General features: G+C 39.2%; 1 protein-coding gene across 3 annotated transcripts in view; it reads left to right on the plus strand.

The window, feature by feature from the left end:
- LOC137286214 (cGMP-inhibited 3',5'-cyclic phosphodiesterase 3A-like) overlaps window positions 1-20,280 on the plus strand; it is a 176,316-nt gene extending 156,036 nt beyond the window's left edge. For 2 of the 3 annotated variants that reach the window (XM_067817933.1, XM_067817936.1), the window contains 8 exons: window positions 4,430-4,541; window positions 6,415-6,543; window positions 7,960-8,147; window positions 8,873-9,076; window positions 9,813-9,974; window positions 11,541-11,793; window positions 12,809-12,972; window positions 13,432-20,280. In XM_067817933.1, the coding sequence (XP_067674034.1) occupies window positions 4,430-4,541; window positions 6,415-6,543; window positions 7,960-8,147; window positions 8,873-9,076; window positions 9,813-9,974; window positions 11,541-11,793; window positions 12,809-12,972; window positions 13,432-13,572 (1,353 nt within the window). In that variant the 3' untranslated portion in view covers window positions 13,573-20,280. The remainder of the gene's footprint in view (window positions 1-4,429; window positions 4,542-6,414; window positions 6,544-7,959; window positions 8,148-8,872; window positions 9,077-9,812; window positions 9,975-11,540; window positions 11,794-12,808; window positions 12,973-13,431) is intronic. The other variant, XM_067817935.1, reaches the window with a different exon arrangement.
- Window positions 20,281-21,911: the final 1,631 nt, after the last annotated feature.

Genomic DNA, 21,911 nt, shown 5'->3' on the forward strand with positions numbered 1-21,911 from the left:
TGTCTTTGTAGGATGAATTCAGTCATTTGCTTCTAGTACATGTATTTGTGTATGTTAGTGTTCAGTCTGTCATACAGAACCTGAAGCAAATATATCCAAAAAAAACCCACTCAAGTTTTGAAAATGTGGCAAGTCTGAAAATGAAGAAAGTCTCTGGGCTCCTTTTTATTGTATTTATAATTTTAATTTAAAAACTTTTATTTTCTGTGATGTATGTTCTTTTCCTCCTCTATAAGTGTTATTCTGTGTCTATGAGACAGGTTGATCACATGACATACAGACTGAATAATTAGTTGGTATTCACATCTCATGGGGCCCAATCACTATTAATGGGAGTTTACAATGGTGTTTACTTCAGAGTTTTGTTGACAATGGCTGGTGAAAGTCAGCAGCTGGGTCACCTGCTTCACCTTTGATGGTGAACAGTTTTATCTGTAGTCAATACATCCCTGGGTCTGTATATGCTATGTGCTCCATGAATGCATAGGACTAGTTTGTGTGCTGTAGTAGCAAGTTTAAGGTAATGAAGGTTAGATTGGCACATTGTTGTTTTGCGGTCCAGTCTGAGCTGGTTTTCTGTTTGCTGAATGGAGGCTCTGTCTTGATTTGTTGGTTGAGAATGCAGACGGTGCTGCTGCTGTCTGTATTCAAGGGTGGTTAAGAAAGATATGGCTCATAGCATCACAGTCTGCTAATATATGGTCCATAACGGCACAGTCTGCTAAGATATGGTCCATAACATCACAGTCTGCAAGGATATGGTCCATAACATCACAGTCTACAAGGATATGGTCCATAACATCACAGTCTACAAGGATATGGTCCATAACATCACAGTCTGCAAGGATATGGTCCATAACATCACAGTCTGCAAGGATATGGTCCATAACATCACAGTCTGCAAGGATATGGTCCATAACATCACAGTCTGCAAGGATATGGTCCATAACATCACAGTCTGCAAGGATATGGTCCATAACATCACAGTCTGCAAGGATATGGTCCATAACACCACAGTCTACAAGGATATGGTCCATAACACCACAGTCTGCAAGGATATGGTCCATAACACCACAGTCTGCAAGGATATGGTCCATAACATCACAGTCTGCAAGGATATGGTCCATAACATCACAGTCTACAAGGATATGGTCCATAACATCACAGTCTGCAAGGATATGGTCCATAACATCACAGTCTACAAGGATATGGTCCATAACACCACAGTCTGCAAGGATATGGTCCATAACATCACAGTCTACAAGGATATGGTCCATAACAACATGGTCTGCAAGGATATGGTCCATAACATCACAGTCTACAAGGATATGGTCCATAACATCACAGTCTACAAGGATATGGTCCATAACACCACAGTCTGCAAGGATATGGTCCATAACAATATGGTCCATAACATCACAGTCTACAAGGATATGGTCCATAACATCACAGTCTACAAGGATATGGTCCATAACATCACAGTCTGCAAGGATATGGTCCATAACACCACAGTCTGCAAGGATATGGTCCATAACATCACAGTCTACAAGGATATGGTCCATAACATCACAGTCTGCAAGGATATGGTCCATAACAACATGGTCCATAACATCACAGTCTGCAAGGATATGGTCCATAACATCACAGTCTACAAGGATATGGTCCATAACATCACAGTCTACAAGGATATGGTCCATAACAACATGGTCTGCAAGGATATGGTCCATAACAATATGGTCCATAACATCACAGTCTGCAAGGATATGGTCCATAACATCACAGTCTACAAGGATGTGGTCCATAACATCACAGTCTGCAAGGATATGGTCCATAACAACATGGTCTGCAAGGATATGGTCCATAACATCACAGTCTGCAAGGATATGGTCCATAACATCACAGTCTGCAAGGATATGGTCCATAACATCACAGTCTACAAGGATATGGTCCATAACATCACAGTCTGCAAGGATATGGTCCATAACATCACAGTCTGCAAGGATATGGTCCATAACAACATGGTCTGCTATGTTATGGTCCATAACATCATAAACTTCTAAGATCTGGTTCATACAATCACAGTCAGCTGTAACATCTCCTTAACATCACAGTCTGCTAAGATATGGTTCATAACATCACATTATGCTATGTGATCACTGCTATGATCTGTGGCATCATAGTCTACTGTGGCTCTTAATAGGCTACTAAGATATGGCTCCTATGATCACAGTCTGTAACATCATTCCAGTAGCTCACAATTGGCTACTAAGATAAGGCCCTAACAATCACAGGCAACTGAGACATGGTCCATAACATCACAGACAGCTCAGATGTGATCCTTAACATCGGCAGTGTGACCTGTTGGGATTCAGATGACAGATGGGTTCTCATTACTTTCCAGTAAACTAATCACTCGGCCAACTGTAGTGGTGTGGCTGTTGTCAATATTTAAATAATTAGTCACTAACGTGGGACTTTAAAGATTAAAATGTACGACATCAGACAGACTTTGTCGGTGGGCTGACCTACACAGTGTTGAAATATGGTGGGTGGATTGGAGACGGATAATGGCCAGTTAGTGTCGTTATTTGAAGATCTGTGTGGGGGGGACATTAGGACAGGTCTGAACTGGGAAAGAAACATTGCATCTTGATCCCAGGAACTTGTACTCCTCATGCCATACATCTTTACAGTGATTATCTCCCCTGACACGTATTTCCTCCCCCATACCTTGTCCGCTCCCCTCGGGAAATACGTCCCATGTTGCGTAGAACATGTTGACAGAGAGGGAATTGGTAGCAGAGCATGATGAAAGGGGAATTAATTTTGAAGTCTTTTGTGCCTTGTAGTCTCATGAAGAGCCTGTTGTCCCATGGGGTTATCAGAACTGCTTGCATCTCAGAGGCTAAAATGTTGTCGTGGATGGGCTTAAGTTGATAAATGATGACTACGCCAGTGGTATGAGTGGCTATTGATATCTTGCGGGGCTTATTACACTGTGGGTTATTAATATTGAGTCAATATGTTTGAGATCATTGTGTTTAATTGGTATTTTTGTCCAATTTCTGGAATGAAAATGCTGTTGGTTTTTCTGAGTGTGCTATAAATTGGGAAATCACTCACTGACGTGGAAAGGAAGACAATGTTCACAGTAAATTGAGCTTTTCGTTTACATGTGTTTTTGCTTTATTGTAATCAACACGTCCTTTATTGTGACAAATCTATGCTGGATGAAGATAGTTAGGGAGATATGTAAATTTTGAAATTGTGAATAATAATGATATATTTATTCATTGAGAATCTGATGAAACATTAAATATGAAAATATCAATATCCCTAAATTATTTTGTCCAGTATATTTATTGTGCCCAACCCATAGCATGTTCTATAAATCTTAGTAAATTCAACATATCTTAAAATCTAATTATTCATTGTTGCCAAAAATTGAGCTATGTGTTTTTGGATTGTCTGGTCTGGTTAAATCATTTTGGGCTGGTAACATTTTACCAGACTGGGATTTGGGCTTATTTCCTGCACTGACTTAGCAGTTCTTGATGCTCGTGATGTTGTTTAGCAGTGTGATGAAGAGGTACTGTATTGTATGCAAATAACAGATTCAAATATAATACATCCACTCATGTCCCATTTATCAAGGTACATACAATATGTCACAAGACTAGCTACATTGTATCTTTGTTTCTGGTGGTCAGACTCACTGATGTTGTTGTCACGTCATCGGTTCCCAATCACGTAGATCGATGCTCATGATGTTGATCACGGGATTGTCTGGTCCAGACTTGATTATTTGCAGACTACTATCATAGAACTGGAATATTGCTGAGTGCAGTATTTAGCAACAAACAGTTATGTTGTTGTAAGAATGCACATAATAACACATTTAAATGCCAGATGAAATTGTCACACAGCCAGTTTACACAGCTTCTCTGGAATTTCCTGGTGTGTTGATAGCTTTACATTCACAGTTACCATGAGGCTACTCGTGTCTGTCTTATGATATGAAATCTTCAGTCTCTAAATTTAAAACAAATTAATAAATATTTAAGATTGTTACTGTTCAAGAGTTTGGAAGTATTGGGAAGGAAATTTTGATGTACTGTTGTTAGTTGAACTGAGGAAAAGGACTTACTATGAAATAACGAAACGTGTCGGGATACAAATTGTTTGGTAAGAATGGTGTTGGGATGCATGTTATGAGTATCATTACCACATCATATTGTTAGACTTCCACTACCCCACATGGGTACACTGTGTGAAGTCCATTTCTTGTGTCCCCGCCCCTTGTTGGAGTATTCCTAAAACAGGTGGAAAACCAACTCGCTCAGTCCAATAATGATATGTTGAAATATGAATCACGAAACAGTAAATGTGAAAATGTTCAATGTTTCAAGAACTAATTTATTTGTTGCAGGTTGCATATAAATTATTTATGGAAGTGGGTCTATTTGAAACATTCCGGATACCTCTACCTGAGTTTATAAATTATTTCCACGATCTGGAGCTGGGATATAGAATAAAACCATGTAAGTATACCCACATAATAAACCCCACACAAATACATAGCATCTTATATCATATTAACTTGATTAATTTTTTCTGTCATTCCTTGGATTTACATTTTTAAAAAGGGCACTACACTTTTGTAGCTTTGCCAGAATACACATACTGCAAGTTATTCTAAGGATTGAGAAAAGATGGAAACAGTTTTGGGCTTTGTTTCCATATGGAATTCTAAGTATGATAAATGGTGCGTTCTCTTTTGTGTAAATATGGAATATAAACAGTGTGTATGCTTGGTTTTTTTGATACTTTTATAAATGCAAAATTTATTGATGTAAGTTTTAAGGCAGACATTAACTTTGATGCAATATGTAGGCTCAAAACTGGTAAGACCTTGAACATCCATGTTAAAAGTTGATGGTTTTAGTTCTTTCTAAGATACAGTGAAGATGCTGACTTGACAATAAAAGTCATTCACTAATCTGTGGGTAGACATGATGAATAGGTTGTTGTCTACAATGACAAGTTATATGAGCATCATGAAAGAAAAATGTGAATTTCGTGACAGTAGTCATTGGTCATGCAGAAACGTAATCGTAAAGGGTAAGAAGTTTTCAGCAGTCGTGTTAAAGAAACCCTCTGCCCCCACCATCGATATAATCGTGGCGACAGTAGAGATATATTTATACATATTGAATGTAGGTGAAGTAGTGTTGACACATTTCTTGTGTAGTTAGCATGGCTCTATGTAAGGTAATAGGCAAGATGTGCTGTGTCCCTGAATTACTGTCAGATGTCTGTCTGTGGTGGGTGTCAGGAATAGCTAGAGGATATGCTGCAGGTGCTCCACTTTAGTAGGGGACATGGCAGTTCTTGTTCACTGCAGGCGGTGTGCAAGAGTGGGTCAGTTCATCTGTACGTGCATGTGTGGGTGGGTTGATTAGTGTAAGCATTGCTTGGGTGGGTCAGTTCATGTGTGGATCAGTGGGTGGATCGGTTCATGTGTGGATGAGTTGGTGGGTCAGTGCGTGTGTTCGTGCTTGTGATTAGGTCTATTCGGGTGTCATGCACGTGGGTGGACAAGTCCATGTGCATGTGTGAGGGTCGGTCCGTGTATAAATGTTCGGGTGGGTTGGTTCGTGGGTGGGAGGGTGGTCTCATGCTTGCAGATATCTGTGTGTATGTGTGGGTTGGTTTGTGAGTGAATGGCTGGTTTTAGGGTTGTTGATGAGTGACATTCACGGATGCGTGTGTATGGATAGGTGCATGTGCTTGATGCGTGAACAATGGGGTTGGTGGGGATGAGAGGGCATGACTGGATAGGGCTAATAATAGGATAGTGGTTGCATAACTGGTCTGTGTGTGTGTGTACGTGCGTGCGTGCGTGCGTGCGTGCGTATGTGTGTCTGTGTCTGTGTGAGAGAGAGAGAGAGAAATAAACATCTTTTAAGATGGTTTGGTCTTGCTTCAAATAGAAGTAGTATGAAGTAGTAGTAGAAGACTGTTGCAATCGGTTTATTTGATGTAACTTCTCATTAGGATTGTTATATGTGTCTTTGAAGTGAAAGTACATGTGGTTACATGAAGGTACATGAAGATACATGTGGGTACATGTGGGCAACTGTGTCACTGATGATTGCAACAACAATAGTCTTTAAGATGACTGTGATGACTGTCTGATTGAATGTGAAGGTGTTTGTTTTGATTGTCTTCTTGATATTTGTGATAGTGAAGATGAGTTTGATGATTATATTGATGAAAGTTTGATAAAGATTGTGATTATTGATTTGATCATGATGATTATGACATCACGACCTTCAACTACACAGTGACCATCATAATCAACAATGTCCTATTGGTGTATGTACATGGTTATGATGACTTGTTACATTTCAGATCACAATCGTGTTCACGCGACGGACGTGTTGCACGGGGTGTACTACCTGACGACTCAGCCCATTCCGGGCTTCACGCAGGTGACAACAGGAGATATTCTTTCTCGCCACGGGTCATCAAGTGAGTCAGGTATTTGTGTAAGCATGGCCGTCTGCTTAGTCAGTAGTGCCACTTGTAGCGGCCATTTTCTTTTCCTTCTTAACATTTCTCCCTCTTTCCCTCTGTAGGCCTATGACCCATGAACGTCCCGGGATGGAATAGGCCTTCAGCAACCCATGCTTGCCATGAAAGGCGACTATGTTTGTCATGATTGTGTGATTGTGTGTTCAGCCTTGCTGACTTGGTTGACACATAGGATAGGTTCCCATGTTGTTGGTCACTGGATTGTCTGGTCCAGACTCGAGCATTTACAGACTGCCACCATATAGCTGGAATATTGCTGAGTGTGGCATAAAACTAAACTCACTCACTCTGTAGTCCTACAAGGATAACATGTGGCATGTGCCAAGGGTAGTGTTCGTAGAATAGTATCTAGTTTGTCATTGAAAGAAATCAGTCTGCTTTGAATTCGTGTTGTGTGGACAGATATGCATGTTGTGATATAGATTAGACTAACCTTCAATGTCTCATGTTCATGGTAGATATTTGAGTGAGTGAATGTTTCTGCTCCGCTCAAGATGCAACAGTTTGGGTAGTCACTGATTCAGGAGAGCCGTGATGTAGCCTTGTGGTGAAAGTGTTCACTCGTCACGCTGAAGGCCCAGGTTCAATTCCGATCATGGGCACAATGTGTGAAGCCCATTTCTGGTCTTCCCTGCCATGATTATGCTGGAATAGTGCTAAAATTGGTGTAAAATTAAAGTCACTCATTTAGGTTTGGTTCGGATCCAGCCTTCACCACACTTGAACATTCACTCACTTGCTAACTGTAAAATGCACCTCAAACTAATTTCTTTCCTGCGTTCAATAGTCTGTAGAAAATATGCTAACAAATGCTACAAATGTAGTGTTGTTCCAGTAATGATTATATATACAGTGTCTGAAATTAGATGTAAAACTCATGGAGTCCTTTTGGATGTTTTATTTTATGTTGCAGATTAGATAAGTCATGTTAAGAATGAAATTTTCTGTTATATGAAATTGAAAAGAAGTAATGAAATATTTTTTACTGCCAGGTTTTTCCTTTCATATTGTTTAAACTACTTTGTTTTCATTTATGATGAGAAAAGAGAGACTAAAAAGATCTTTTCAAATTTAATTTGATTTCTACAAATTTTCATTATCAGATCTAAATAATTTGACAACTGTTCATATATTCAAATATTCTGGACTAATCCTCATAGATTCATGGAATTTCTGACATGAATTTCTGACGTGATAAATCACGTCAAGAACACAATAAAAAACAAATCTCTAAAATTTCTGACACTGTAGATGAATCACGTGGTCAAGGACACAATAACAGACAAGTCTCTATAATTTCTGACACTGTAGATGAATCACGTAGTCAAGGACACAGTGAAAGACACGCCCGTTCTGTTTCAGAATCCGACAACTGTGATCGCACTGGTATTATTCATCGGCAGAGTTTTGCCGCTGAAGACACTTACGGCATAATGGGTGGAAACTTCCCGGCTCTGGAGCTGATGGCCATGTACACCGCCGCTGCCATGCATGACTACGATCACCCCGGACGCACTAACGCTTTCCTTGTAGCCACAAATGCACCACAGGTAGGGCTAATAGATATTGGTTGACATAACTGTTTAGAGAAACAGTAGGCTGGCTGTTTCAATGGCCTTCAATCCAGAGGGGGACTCCTTATCATCAAAGGTGCAAGTCACTGTGGAGAGGCATCCTGTGACTGAAGGATTGAATCCTGGTTCACCACTGTTATGTTTCCAAGTCTATCATCATCATATCTCTGACTGAAGCCTGTATGACCTTGGCACCCTGAACATTCATTTAGCTGAGACTTGACTGTCGCATTGGTTAAAACAGTGTTAAAGCAAACTGACTCACAAACTCTGAAAACTCACTCACTCACTCACTCACTCACTCACTCACTCACTCACTCACTCACTCACTCACTCACTCACTCACTCACTCACTCACTCACCCACTCACCCACTCACCCACCCACCCACCCAAACCCATTTACTCATTAGCCCAGTGGTTAAAGTGTTAGCTTGTCACGTTGAAGACCAAGTTTTGGTTCCCCAAGTGTCAAGCCCATTTCAGATGTCCCCTATCATCCCATATCGCTGGAACATTTCCAGAAGTGGCGTAAAACCATACTCAATCACTTACACTCGCAGACCTACTTATCGCTCAAACTCAATCACTCACTGTCACTCACTCACTCTCTCATTCACTCGCATCTCGCTGTCCTGAAACTACTGTATTCATTCACTCACTTATGTTCATGCACTCATTCGCTCAGTGTTTGTTTCCCCAGGCTGTACTGTACAATGACCGCTCTGTGTTAGAGAACCATCATGCAGCATCGGCATGGAGGTTATTTCTGACAAAACCACAGAACCACTTCCTGTCCGGACTGGATGCCGCCGAGTTCAAACGCTTCCGCTTCCTGGTGATAGAGGCCATCCTGGCAACAGATCTCAAACGCCACTTCGAGATTCTCGCAGAATTCAACACCAAGGTAATGTGTTCATGGAAGTAGCCGAAGGGAAGATGTCCGATGGTGTCACTGACTGTTTGCTACATTCCATAGTATCAATCTGTATTACAATAAATTCACAACTAAATGCATGCTTTACTCCAGCCACAGAATCATTGTGTGCTCAATTTGCCATGCTCAGCTCCCTGGGGAGAATACGAGCCAAGTGATGCAGTAAAAGGTCAACAGTCACATGACTGTCAAACTGTACCATGTACCTATTCATGGCAGATGCCATTTCATGGTTTATGAAAATAATTATAAACTGAAGACTTTGAGAATGTTTCTCGTACAGACATTGTAGAGTATTTTACAGAATGTTAAAGGCGATAACAGTGCTTTTCCCATCAATCCCTTGGCCAGCCTATATACATTTTGAAATGTCTATGCTCCTTTCTATTACATGATAAACAATAGTTTAAAGGAAAATGGCCTAAAATCAGACTTCATTTGACCACCAGAGACAATATAATAGAATGCATTGTTGAGGATATATGCTGAACAGCTAAATAAACATAAGTTTTGAAAAAATGAAATCTCATAAAAGTAAGCATTCATGTTTGTGTCTTCTGTTTTTAAAATCTGACAAATAAACAGAGTAGCATTTCTTTTGTCACATATAAGCTGTGCACTACGAGCTGTAGCGCTGATGGTTCTGTGCATTGTATGGTCTCTGATATGACATGCAGTTACAGTGGTGTGCTGCCCTTTGTTGCAGGTTAATGACGAGGATGCAAGTGGCATTGATTGGACTCAGGAGACTGACCGGCTGCTGGTGATGCAGATGGTCATCAAACTGGCAGATATCAATGGTCCGGCCAAGAAGAGAGACCTCCACATGAGATGGACTATGAGCATAGCTGAAGAGTTCTATGAGCAGGTGGGCCAACATCCGAAGTCCCAAGCTAATTTGTAGCCAAGGGACTGCCTCATTAGGGTAGTGGTTAGAGCCTGGAAAGAAGATGGTCTGGGTTCAATAGTTCAGTTCCCAGGCACACCAAAAGATGTTCAAAGATGGTACTTAATATCACCAAACTTATTATTGCCTTTGCGGAGTATTTGTTAGAGCACCTACCTGGTGTGAAAGGTCTTGGGTTAGATGCATGGGTGCATCATACCAAGAGATATTAAAATATGGTATGTGCTGATCCCTACTTGGCATCAGTGGCTACAACAAGAACTGGTCAGCTCAGAGTCAGTATAATGTGTCTGCATGGACTAGTACAAGCAGCCAGACGTATACATGCATGCATGTCTTCATATGAGCAAAATATTCTTTCGTGCGACATTAAACCCTATTTTACCCTACCTTGTATGTACAAATGTCTACTTTTCTGCAGCGAACAGAGCAAACACAATCCCTATGCTTGCAGTAAAAAAAAATATTAGTCTTCTGTTGTAATGTATGATAGTCATGTAAACCCCAAGTATGTGTCATGTTGTGTGTTGACATGGTTACAGTTTGACAATCTGATCATTTTAATTACTGAAGAGACTTCACCTGTTGGGCTGGTAGGGTAGCCTAGTGATTAAGGGTTTGATTAAAGGATTAAAGGGTTTGCTTATCTTGCTGAAGACCTGGGTTCAGTTCCCAATATGGGTACATTATGTGAAATCCATTTCTGGTGTCCCCACCATGATATTGCGGGAATATTGCTAAAGGTGACATAAAACTAAACTCACACACTCTGTCATTTATCTAAACTTCAGTTTACTAGATTTAGTTTGGTTTGACTAAAAGTGTGTTTTCAGAAAGAGAAAAGGCATGCATGAATGTTGATGAATTAAGCATTGGATGGAGAAACATTAAGAATGATGGACTGCTCACTAGAGATCCACATGGTTCAAGGGAGATAACCATGCAACATATGTCGTATTTGGGATTTCCCTTTCTTAGTAACGTACAGATTCTAATACTTTTTTGGCTAGAACTCGCACCCTCAGAGTCAGGCACCTTATCACCAGCACACAAAGTAAGCTGCCTAGCCCGCTCGGTGCCTGACTCTGAGGGTGCGAGTTCGAATCCCACATGGGACTCAACCAAACAAGTACTAGAATCTGTACTTTATTAAGAAAGGGAAATTCCAAATATGACATATGTTGCATTTGACCACTTTCTAAATGGCATCGTGTAATCAGAGATAACCACGACTTGACTTCACTCACAATGTCACTGTAACTTGAAAGAGCAGATTGAGAATAGTTTCAGAAGTGATGATTAATTGACATGAATTTGTAGATTCTAGTAAGGTATTTAGATTTATCTCCTTTCCACTTATTTGTGTCTGAGAGTGATATATTCCATGTTTTTGAAGAATTGTGCCATATTTTTCCTGAAATTAAACAAATGTGAAACCAAAAACACCACATATTTTAGTACAGTGAGCAAAAATTAAAACAATAGTTGACAGTCATATGGCAATTATCGTCGTTGTTGTGGTAATAGGGAGATGAAGAAGCCAAACTTGGGATGCCGATCTCCCCGTACATGGACAGGACAAACCCCCAACTGGCCAAGCTACAGGAGACCTTCATCAACCACTTGGTGGCGCCACTGTGCAATGCCATGGTGATGGGGGGACTGCTGCCAGGCACCTGGGTGGAGGATGATAGTGATGGAGAGAGTCTGTCAGACACTGACAAAGGAGAGAGCACCTGTAAAGATACAGAGGATGAAACAGAAACAGACCAGGAGTCAGGTAAGATGACTGAGATGTCTACGCAACTCTAAACTCAGTTCTTAGTCTATGATTGGAATTATGAGTTAGAACTGGTCCAGGGTGGATACAGCTTTGTGAGAAAGGAAGGTGCACACTATTGAGAAAGGGGTGTGCACATTTCATTTTCACGAGAGTTTCAATGATCATTCAATAGACTTTCAGGACTAAAGGGAATCTGCATATGGTGGTCCCAGAAACCTAGGCTAGTCATGAGAAGCATCCAGGTTATCAGGATTAGAGATGCTTTTCATTAAGTGTCATTTTAACCGACTGAATGAACTGCTTATGATCATATCCATCACTGGATTGTCCCTTCCAGATTATTTACAAGATGGCATGATAATTGGAAGGTTTGAATTTAGAAATAACCAAATATCGGATCTTTCAAGTTTTAACAGTTTCTTGTGTTTAACTTGGATGGAATCCATGGATTTTTTAAAAAGTGCTTTTTCAGGTTCAAAATTTCAATTTAATGTTTTACCAGGTAGTTTGTTCTGATCTTTACAGGAAAATGTTGGCTTAAGCTCATATTCTGTGATATACAGTTTGTCATGGCCTCAGTACCCAATACAGAACCAGCAAGCTACTTTGTCCATGGTATCAGATGCTAGTTTTTAATATGAAATGATCCAATATTAAGACATATATTTAGATTAGGTATCCTGCAGATGATAAATGTTAAATCCAGATACAGTATGTTATGTTGGGATTGACACTGTGTGACTGGCCTTAGAGCATAATTTGTGTCAAGTCTAAGACAAAGTGTTTTTGGAGGGTCTTCTTGTGTCAAGGCCAACACAGCGTATTGTGTTAGCAGAGAGTTGTGTTGTGTCAAGGCTTACACAGGATGATGTGTTTTAGGGGGTCTCCTTGGTGTCATGGCTAACACAAAGTGTTGTGTGAGCAGAGTCATGTTGTCTCAAGTCCAACACAAGGTGTTGTGTTAGCCAAGAGTTGTGTTGTGTCCTGACTAACACCAGACTCTGTGTTGCAGGTGGAGGGTTGGTGGTTCCAGCCAAGAGGAAAAAGACACGGAAGATCAACTGCGTCTTCACGAAGAACATGAAGGATAACTATGACTATTGGATGATAAAACTGAGGGAGGAGGAGGCGGAGAGGATAGCCAACGAGGTGGACATCAATCAGACTTCAATGCAGGTCAGTCCAGAGCCCATACAGGTCAAATGTAGTTCCTTATACCCTGTCCTTTCATCAAGGTTAAGATAGAATAGACCCTTTGCATCCTTTGAACAAGGTGCTTCAGTTACGAACTGGTGCCTCATGGTTATTTAGTTTTTCACGATGACTGCTAGTAATTTCTATTGAAGAACCTCCAAACACATAAAAATATTGAAAATACAGACCAGCATTAAATGTTTAAAGTGCCCTGTAGGCATTTTCAATGAACCGAGCTGAACTTCATTCCTAACTTGCTCCATACCATGAACTCGTTTCACGAAGCACTATGATGATCGTAAGTAAAGTAACCTTAGTGCAGTGTTAAAGAATGGGGGTCCAGGTTAACCTTAGCAAAAGCTGCTTTGTGAAAGGAGGATGTGTCATCACAGGATGACTATGTTCTTTGCTTGAATAACATTTCCTGCCTTTTCTTTTCAGCCTGATATGCTTAACGAGAAGTCTGAAATCAAGGAGATGGAACCAATCAAAGAGGAGTCAGAGTCACCTCCCCCTACTGCCACCCTCGCCCAGACAGGAAAGACGTTTGATGAAACTAAGCAGAGTTCAGATAAAACTTGACAGCGTTCATTCAGCTTCGAGGAATGCTAGCAGTATAGACTGTCACTTCTTTGAAGGCAAAGGACTGATGAATGGCATCTTGTACTACCTTGGAGCAGTAATACACTTGCCAGAGACAATGGATGGAATAGTCCATTATGATAGTATGGGTATTTGGACTGGACGTGAGGTTCAGTGAACGGGAATTTAAAAATGTTGACTTGAAAAGCAAGATTGTCCCATTTCAGGAAAAAAGCTGAACACCCCTCTTTATAATAGTGAACTCCATGACACAGAATGGAGAAAGTGTCTGTTGTCATGGAAACAGATCAGGCATGTCTGCATCCTGTGGAATCCAGGAATTTTATCTTTGTACATTTTGAAACCAATGTGTAGTCATGCTTGATTGTGTGACAGATTGTGTGATGGATCATGTGACTGAGATTTCGCCATTCTTACCTCAAACCAAATTTGGCATGTTGGGATCCCTATACTGATGCTGCTCAACTCATCTGACGACTTTCAAGTGAAAGTATTTTTGGAATAATGCCAACACCCATTTTTTTAACTACCTAACCATGCGTGTGTAGCTCCACCCAATGCCATGTTACTCAACATGCACTGATGCTGATTCAGCCCCATCTTTGCTGCTTGACTAGGAGAAACTGACTGGAAATCATTTGAATTAACTATAGAGGTGCTAGATCCCAAGATTTGGTGTATCGGAATAAGTATGTACACATTGTCCCTGTATTTCCAAGGATGAGATGACTGTTCTGTGTATATATTGTTTGTATCTCTTCTACAGTGTTGTGTACATATTCGTCTAACTCCTGTTAAACAAACACTTGGAATACTCAGCGTTTCCTCGTGCACGGTTTTATTTATATATGGAAAAAGATTTATGATGAATTTTTAACAAATGGTATATTTATTTTGGACCTGTCAGGCTTGGTGTCTTGTTGTCTTTGCTGGTATGAAGTCTGTGAGTCATCAGAACTAGCCTAGCAGAGTTGTTCCCTCTTGTTGAGTTATTTGCTACTGTGATAGATGAGTTACCTCCCCTTGATCTCATACTTCTCAATCCACTGTGCCACAAGATAACCATCAACTTCATCATATTCCTTACATTAGGGATGTAAATCAATAATGCAAGCTAAAATAGAAGGTTGTTCATCAGTTGTTAATCAGTCATTAAAATCTTGATAATTTTACTCTCTCTTAGATGATGTGTATAATCAAATCTAATAATCCAAAAGTTCAAGATCAAAATTAATAACTATTCAACAATCAGTTCAAATCTTTGTCAAGCCTGATCAAGGGGAGGCAACCCAGTCAACCAACTCTGATCATATTCAAGTTTTGACTGTTAAGATTTCATATCCATGTTGAGAGATACCAAATAAAGGTTTAAAGTGTATTGAATAATACTTTATCAAAGAGTCCACACTTTTAAAACAGGGTATGTCTGATTTCATATTTCATGTCATAAATGTTATTCATTATCTTATCTTTAGAAAAAGGTTAAACAGAACTGTTTTGTTTTGAAAATTATTAAAATGTAGCCAAGTTGTTAAGTATATTGGTTTGAAGGGTCTTGTTTATGTTCTTGCACTCAAGGCCTATTATTAAGAAATTTTCTTCATATTTAGTCATTTTTTAAAATGGGAGGCATTAATTATTTTTTAAAAATTTCTGCATATTCCATATTTTTTCTGCGAAAATCAGGTCCATGGAAGATGATCCAGTGTGCATATGTATGTCATTGTCTGCAGTCCATGTATAAGATACGTCTCTGCACTACAGAATACTGAGATGTTGATATCCATATTAACTGTGATTGCTAAACAAAGATTGCTAGAAAAAGTTACAAAAGCTTGTGGCTGTAGTTTAAACATCTTCTTTTTTTATTGTCATAAATATTTCTAAGATAAATCATGATCATGTGAAGTCCTTGCTGTGATACTAATATTGTCTCATTGGCCAAGAATGATCTGAATAAAACTTGTTCTATTTTTGTAATAAACAGAGTAGGCACCATGTAGTTGTCTCCCTTGCCATCATCAAAGGAAACCATGATATCCTCAGGCTAACCTGAACCACCCGATGCCCTGCTCTCGCAGCAGTGTGAATGGTTGTTCATTCCAGCTCACCTCACAGCAGTCAGCAGTGGGTTTGTATGACCTTGAACTTCTTTGAGTGACATTTGGAAGTTTGCATGATGAACGAGGAAAGTTCTATGGATATATATAAATACCCCATAGCCTATCCCGTTTGGGTAAACATCCCCAAACCCTATAATCAACTTCATTAATCGTGAAAACATCAGTCACATACTGTCGAAACTTTACTATGTATAAATCACCATGTCCTCAGTATTGTACGTCACTCTCTTGATAATGGTGTTAGTAGTCAAACCAAAACAAATCTCATATTATATTGATGTAAAGCCACAGAACTCTTGTCATTGTGTGACCATTGTTTTGGGATTGTGTGATTGGGTCAAAACAAACTGTCTGTTGTTGTGAGGAAAACTTTGATGTACTTCTTAATTTAAGGACGTTGGTTCTGTGGACTTTATCTGGCATATTCCTGGGTTTGAATCTGTGGTGACTGTGTTGATCATTGGCTGACAGAGGTGTATAATCTGACTGGACTGTGTCCATAATGAAATATTATTAAGCAAACTTGGAACACCTTTGTCATTGGGAAACTACCTCCTTGCTGATACCCTCACTTGGTGGCTCAGTGGTTAAAGTGTTTACTTGTCCAGGTGGGTTCAGACCCAGCATGGTTTCCACTGTTTGGTCACTGTGTGCAGCAATGTATTCCCTCGTCAAAAGGAACATCTTATACTGTTGATACATAGGACAGCACCTGAGAGGGCTGAGGTGGTTTAGGTTAGAGAAAACAGTAGCATAATTACTTTAGTATTCCTGTATATTGTACATAGCATAACCAACAGTTGTCTCCCCTTTGTACACAACAATTGCCATGAGTCACCACTAGGTGGAAGACTGGTTATAATAAGTATATCAGGACTTGCATTGCCGATTCAGCCAATGGAGAGAGACCTTTGGAGCATGGGATATATTTGAAAGAAATATTTTGTTCCAGAACTGATGCTTTTTTATTTTCGACAGGATATAAATTTCATATTTAAAAATATTTAAAAGTAGGACCTTGACTGTGTCATTAAAAGTCTATAGGTAAATACAGCTATTTTTTCTTCAGGGCCCTATTTCACAAAGCTATTGTAGAGCAAAGGTGATCGTACAGACCCAAACAGTCCTAGCGTTATGATCGCCTTGTGAAATGGGTACCAAGTTTGTCACGGTACATGCTGAAATGGAATGGTATCACTGTCTGAGAACATTTGAAAGTTTGAAGTGGTAATGCATTCAAAATGCAGTTGTTCGATGTAGATAAATACATATATCTATCATATATCTATCTGTCTATATATATTGGTGTGAATGAATTGTGATGAATGCATGGAGGTATTGGGTGAGTCTCTGGTGTTGCCATGGTAATGCAATACCTCAGTACCATATTGGGGAACTTCCCAAGAACACAGAAAATGGCATTCTCCTTTCACCCCTCAAGGACATGCTGTTGAAATCTTGACTCTTCCACTTGTACTTGCAGATTGGTTTGGGATACTTAGTGATTTCTTAAAGAAATTTTAGTCGCCAATTGTGCAGTTTTGAAAAGTGTTGTAGTTGGGGGAAGTAAATTTAATGTTTGCTATGTTTCATTAAGGTTGCACGACTGTTGTTACCTGAGATCACAGACTCAAGACACCTGTATTTGCTGAACTGACTGGTACTGTACAGTAGTATCCGCCTTTCAGCTCCCTTGACCAATGGCCTTGTCTGCCAGAAGCTGAAACAGTATTTACAAACATGCATTACATTCTTGAAAATAGAAATGTAGAAAATAATATTAAGTTAAGGGCAGACAAATTTTACTTCTTGTTTTATGGTTGTGCCTGCTGTATTTTCAAGAATAAGAGGAAAAACATTCCCTGTTTTCAAAAAATAGTCCTGATGTTTTTATTGCCGCAAAATGTATATTTACAAGAAATCTTTTTTAGATTGGTTTTCAGTCCATATACACTTCATAAATTGACAGAGGTGATATACTTTGAGTATTTAGAAGGAATATTTTTACTTTGATTATTTATTTCTTTTTTTTTCCTCCTGCCTTTAGGATTTTTTATGATAAATAAAATTGGTCTGCCCTAAACCAATAATGCTAATATTCCATGGCAACTCTTTATTGTTTACCGGCAGTGGACAAGCTGTAGGATGGTATGTCTCATTGGAATTGTTTATCTTGTTTAGAGTGGCATATTTTTATTATAGTCTCAAGTATCATCTGGCTGTCTTTACTGTCTCAGCTGTTAATGCCAACAAGGGTGAAGATTCTAGCAGATAGAATAGTGAACAATCATGAAGTCAGCATGTCAAGGAAAATTATTTCTTTGAATAAAATGCTAGAAAATTGGGGAGATCATTTTCAGATTAATGTTACTCAAGAAATGTTTAAAAAATGGATTGATTTTGGAATAAGTAGGTTTCAAATATGTGGAGTGTTTATGGTACTTGGTGCACATAATGAGTTGTATACATGGTGTATTTTCTGACACATATTTGGTGATTATGGGTGATTCTGATCATGGTAAGACTTTGATGTATTTTGTATGGAGGCAGATATCTCAAGTATTATATTGTTGATTTGTTTAGTGCAAGGATTTTTTGTATTTTAGAATGTGTAATTTATTAGATGTAGCTGTAGTTCTCCACAATTAGTATTACTTCAGAATACAAGAAACATTTACAACTGTTACAATGAAAATAGATTCTGTTTCTTCTCAATATTTTTGTATTTTGGTTTTAATAATGCTTATAGAATTAAAACTAGATTAACATTAGATTAAAGACTGATTGGGGCCTACATGAAATACTGTTTGTTTTATGCTTTTATCATTGATTTAGGCTGAATGAAAAAGCATAAACTGGCAAGTTGTTCTCTGACATTGAATTAGGATTATAAACAAACACATTAGACAAATGTAGAGTTGGATGTTGGATACAGGCTTGTCAAAGATTGATAAAAAGCTGGTGGGGATCCAGGTGTGGAGGGGAGGTATAGTAGGCCCATGGGATCTCATTCTTGTGAAAGTCAACTCCTGTGGAGTATCTCTAGAAGCTGTGTGACATTGCTGTCATAGCGCTCATTACATTCTTTGTATGGTCCAGCCATGATAGTGTACAGGGATTTGCAGGAATATGCCCAAGTACAGTGTTGGACATTCACTCACTCACTCTAGTCAGACCTCTTGTAGCACTTGCCAAAATGCTTTCTCTCAAGTGGCTGTTAAGCTGTAGAGTCTATTGTAGAATTTGCCAAAATGCTTTGTATCCCAAAAGGTAGAAGTTACTGAATTGTAGGACACCTTGGAACCAACATGCTGGTGATGAGCTGATAGACTTGCTGGGGTGGCTGAAACAGCTGCAGCTCCATCACTTGGTGCTGCCAGCAATGTAACTGATAACTGGACGGAATCGCAGTATTAAACACAAAGATATGAGGAATTACACTGTTTGTAAAAGTTCAGGATCACATATTTTTCATATTGCATACATTAATATGACATGCTGATTGACTGTGGTGGTATGAAAGTTGTCCTAGCTCCATTTTAGCAGTAAAATTAATTTTTAAACTCTGACTTGGACGTTTACTGTTTCTTCATGGGAAAACACTCAACTGATTTATTGCATGGTCATTTGGTTTTTGTAACTCTCTTTTCTTTTCTTTTTGTTTTGGCAGAAGTCAATTGTGGACATCAAACTGTGTGATTTTATGCTGACTTAATTAAGATAGATTTTGAAATCCCATTTTTACAATTAAAATGATTAGACTGTTATGTTTTTGTTTTACTAGTAGTGGGATTTGTTTCATGACAAATAGACTCTGTGGTGTTTAGTCATCTGTCTCTTTTTACAGAATGAAGAATCAAAGTTTCTTACTGTTTTAACACATGTCAGTGCACTAACCTTCATTTTGACATATATTTTAGATACAAAAAATCATCCATTTTAACTTTGAATTTCATTTGTAAACTTCACGCCATATTTAGAATCATCATTTTATGTGTTGTCTTTAGTTAGATAACGGATTGTCTTTGTTCAAGGGGAATAACTCTTGTTTTCACCCAGGAAATACTTCAGTGAATGACGTTTTAGAATGCAAAATGTTTCATTGACTTGAAAATATGTTATTGCTAAGTGTTCCATCTGTTTTTATCATGCATTTTGTGTGACACTGTAAGGATTACTCTGTAGTTCTTTTACTGGGTGCCGCCCTATGTTAGCTGCTGCCAGCCATCACGCAGCACTCCTCAGCACCATGTAATATCTCTGTGCCCTGTTTGATTGTGTTACTAATACAAGTCTACAAGGTATGTATATTTAATGTTTGATTTGTTTTAACATTTCTGTATCGATGGGTGTACAATTCAGACCAACGTGTATCTTTGTCAGTCCTCCTGACAAGTGTTGCAATGCTCAAGACGATGACTGGACTACTGTTTTAGCACTGACCAGGTGTGTAGGTTCATCAGTCACAAGAGCTGGGAACTGTGTTTCCTCAGCCAGATGAAGTCACTGCAATGTACTGTTTTCAAAGCTTACCAGTAAATGCTCAATAAAACATAGGAAGTGATGCTTTCGTTTTGTTTGTTTAAGTTCTACAAGTCTTCAGCAAGAAGGTGTTAATTACATCTATTGTAAAAGGTTTTGCTATAATGCGGTACCCAGTATGATGTTTTTGTTGTGGGAAGTCAGGACACTTCAGGATGAAGTCATTGAGTTGGCTGCTTTGATCTGAATTCTGTAAGATCTGCGCGAGGGACACCAGAAATGGGCTGTACCTGTTTTAGGAATCAACCAGGGTCTCCAGCCCCACGAGTGAACACTTTGGCCACTTATCTATTCTACCTAATGTAATCTGGATGTTTGTGGTCATACAGGCGGCAGCGTTGTGATCAGCGTTCAAATGTGTTTATAATAGACAGACTTGGCTGGATGTTTGGTTTGTTGATACAAACACACTCGGCAATATTCCAGCTGTATGGCGACAGTCTGAATATTCGAGTCTGGACCAGACAATCCAGTGATGAACAGCATGAGTATCGATTTACGCATGACGTGTCAACCAAGACCACCCAATCCCGTCAGTCGCTTCCTATGACAAGCAGGGAATAATGAAGATCAATGCTAAATACGTACAGCATGTTGGTGGGGATACTGCTGACAGTATATCCCAACCATTAACGGAACGCACACCCTGGAGATATCGACGATGGTATTATCCCTGTAGATGATGATCTTGAACTCTGTCGTCCAATTCTTGTTACATACAGTGGAAGCTGTGTAAACTCATCGAAACTGAAGAAATAATCCAGTTTAGACAGCATGCCGGATTGTAGAACTGTCGATAAATGCACAAGCCACGGATGGGAGTGAGATTTTATGCCTGCGTTGACAACTTGTTTTATGCCGGTTTTGACAGCTTCTACTGTATGAAACATGAACTGGACAACAGAGTTCGAGATCTTGTTCGTCCCTTCTCCCTTGAGTTGTGATACCATCCCTTACAGCTTCACCCCTACCCGGAAATAGCGGCGTCGCTTCAAACCTTCATCTTGGGTTCACGTCCTTGTGCATGAACATGCTCGTACATGTTCGTGAATGGCAATGTTAAAGTTCGTACATGTTCGTGAATGGCAATGTTAAAGTTGTGATTATTCCATGTTGCAAGAAATGTATTTTTAACTGAACAGTGTAAAATTTGTCATAGTTACATGGAAAATGTGACATATATAGGTGTCTGTCTGTCTGTCTGTCTGTCTCTCTCTCTCTCTCTCTCTCTCACACACACACACATACACACACACTGAGTGTTCATATTTCGCTGGTTCCTAAGGTTTATGGCTCTTATGGAGCACGTGTTTGAACCATGAAAGTGTTCGTAAATGTTCATAAATAACGTTCTGAGGAAGAAATGACACTCGGTGTAGCTTCACTGATCGTCAACTGCAAATAGATTCTCAGTGTTTCTGGAAAATGAAGGGTACCATAAAGATCACAACTTATAGAACATGATAGTCCTCATCCAAGACTTTTAATTCACAATATTTGCATGGTGTTTGTTCATTGTGATTTTTTCCTTCATAACAAATAAATCAGAAAAAATGAACAGACAGACATAACACTACTTTTATCTTCTTAATGTTGATATAACGTGTATATGGTTAGCACGTAAAGTTCTCTTCAAATCGTAATAAACAAAGA

The sequence above is a fragment of the Haliotis asinina genome, chromosome 6 (assembly GCF_037392515.1).
Source record: "Haliotis asinina isolate JCU_RB_2024 chromosome 6, JCU_Hal_asi_v2, whole genome shotgun sequence".
Classification (NCBI taxonomy): domain Eukaryota; kingdom Metazoa; phylum Mollusca; class Gastropoda; order Lepetellida; family Haliotidae; genus Haliotis; species Haliotis asinina.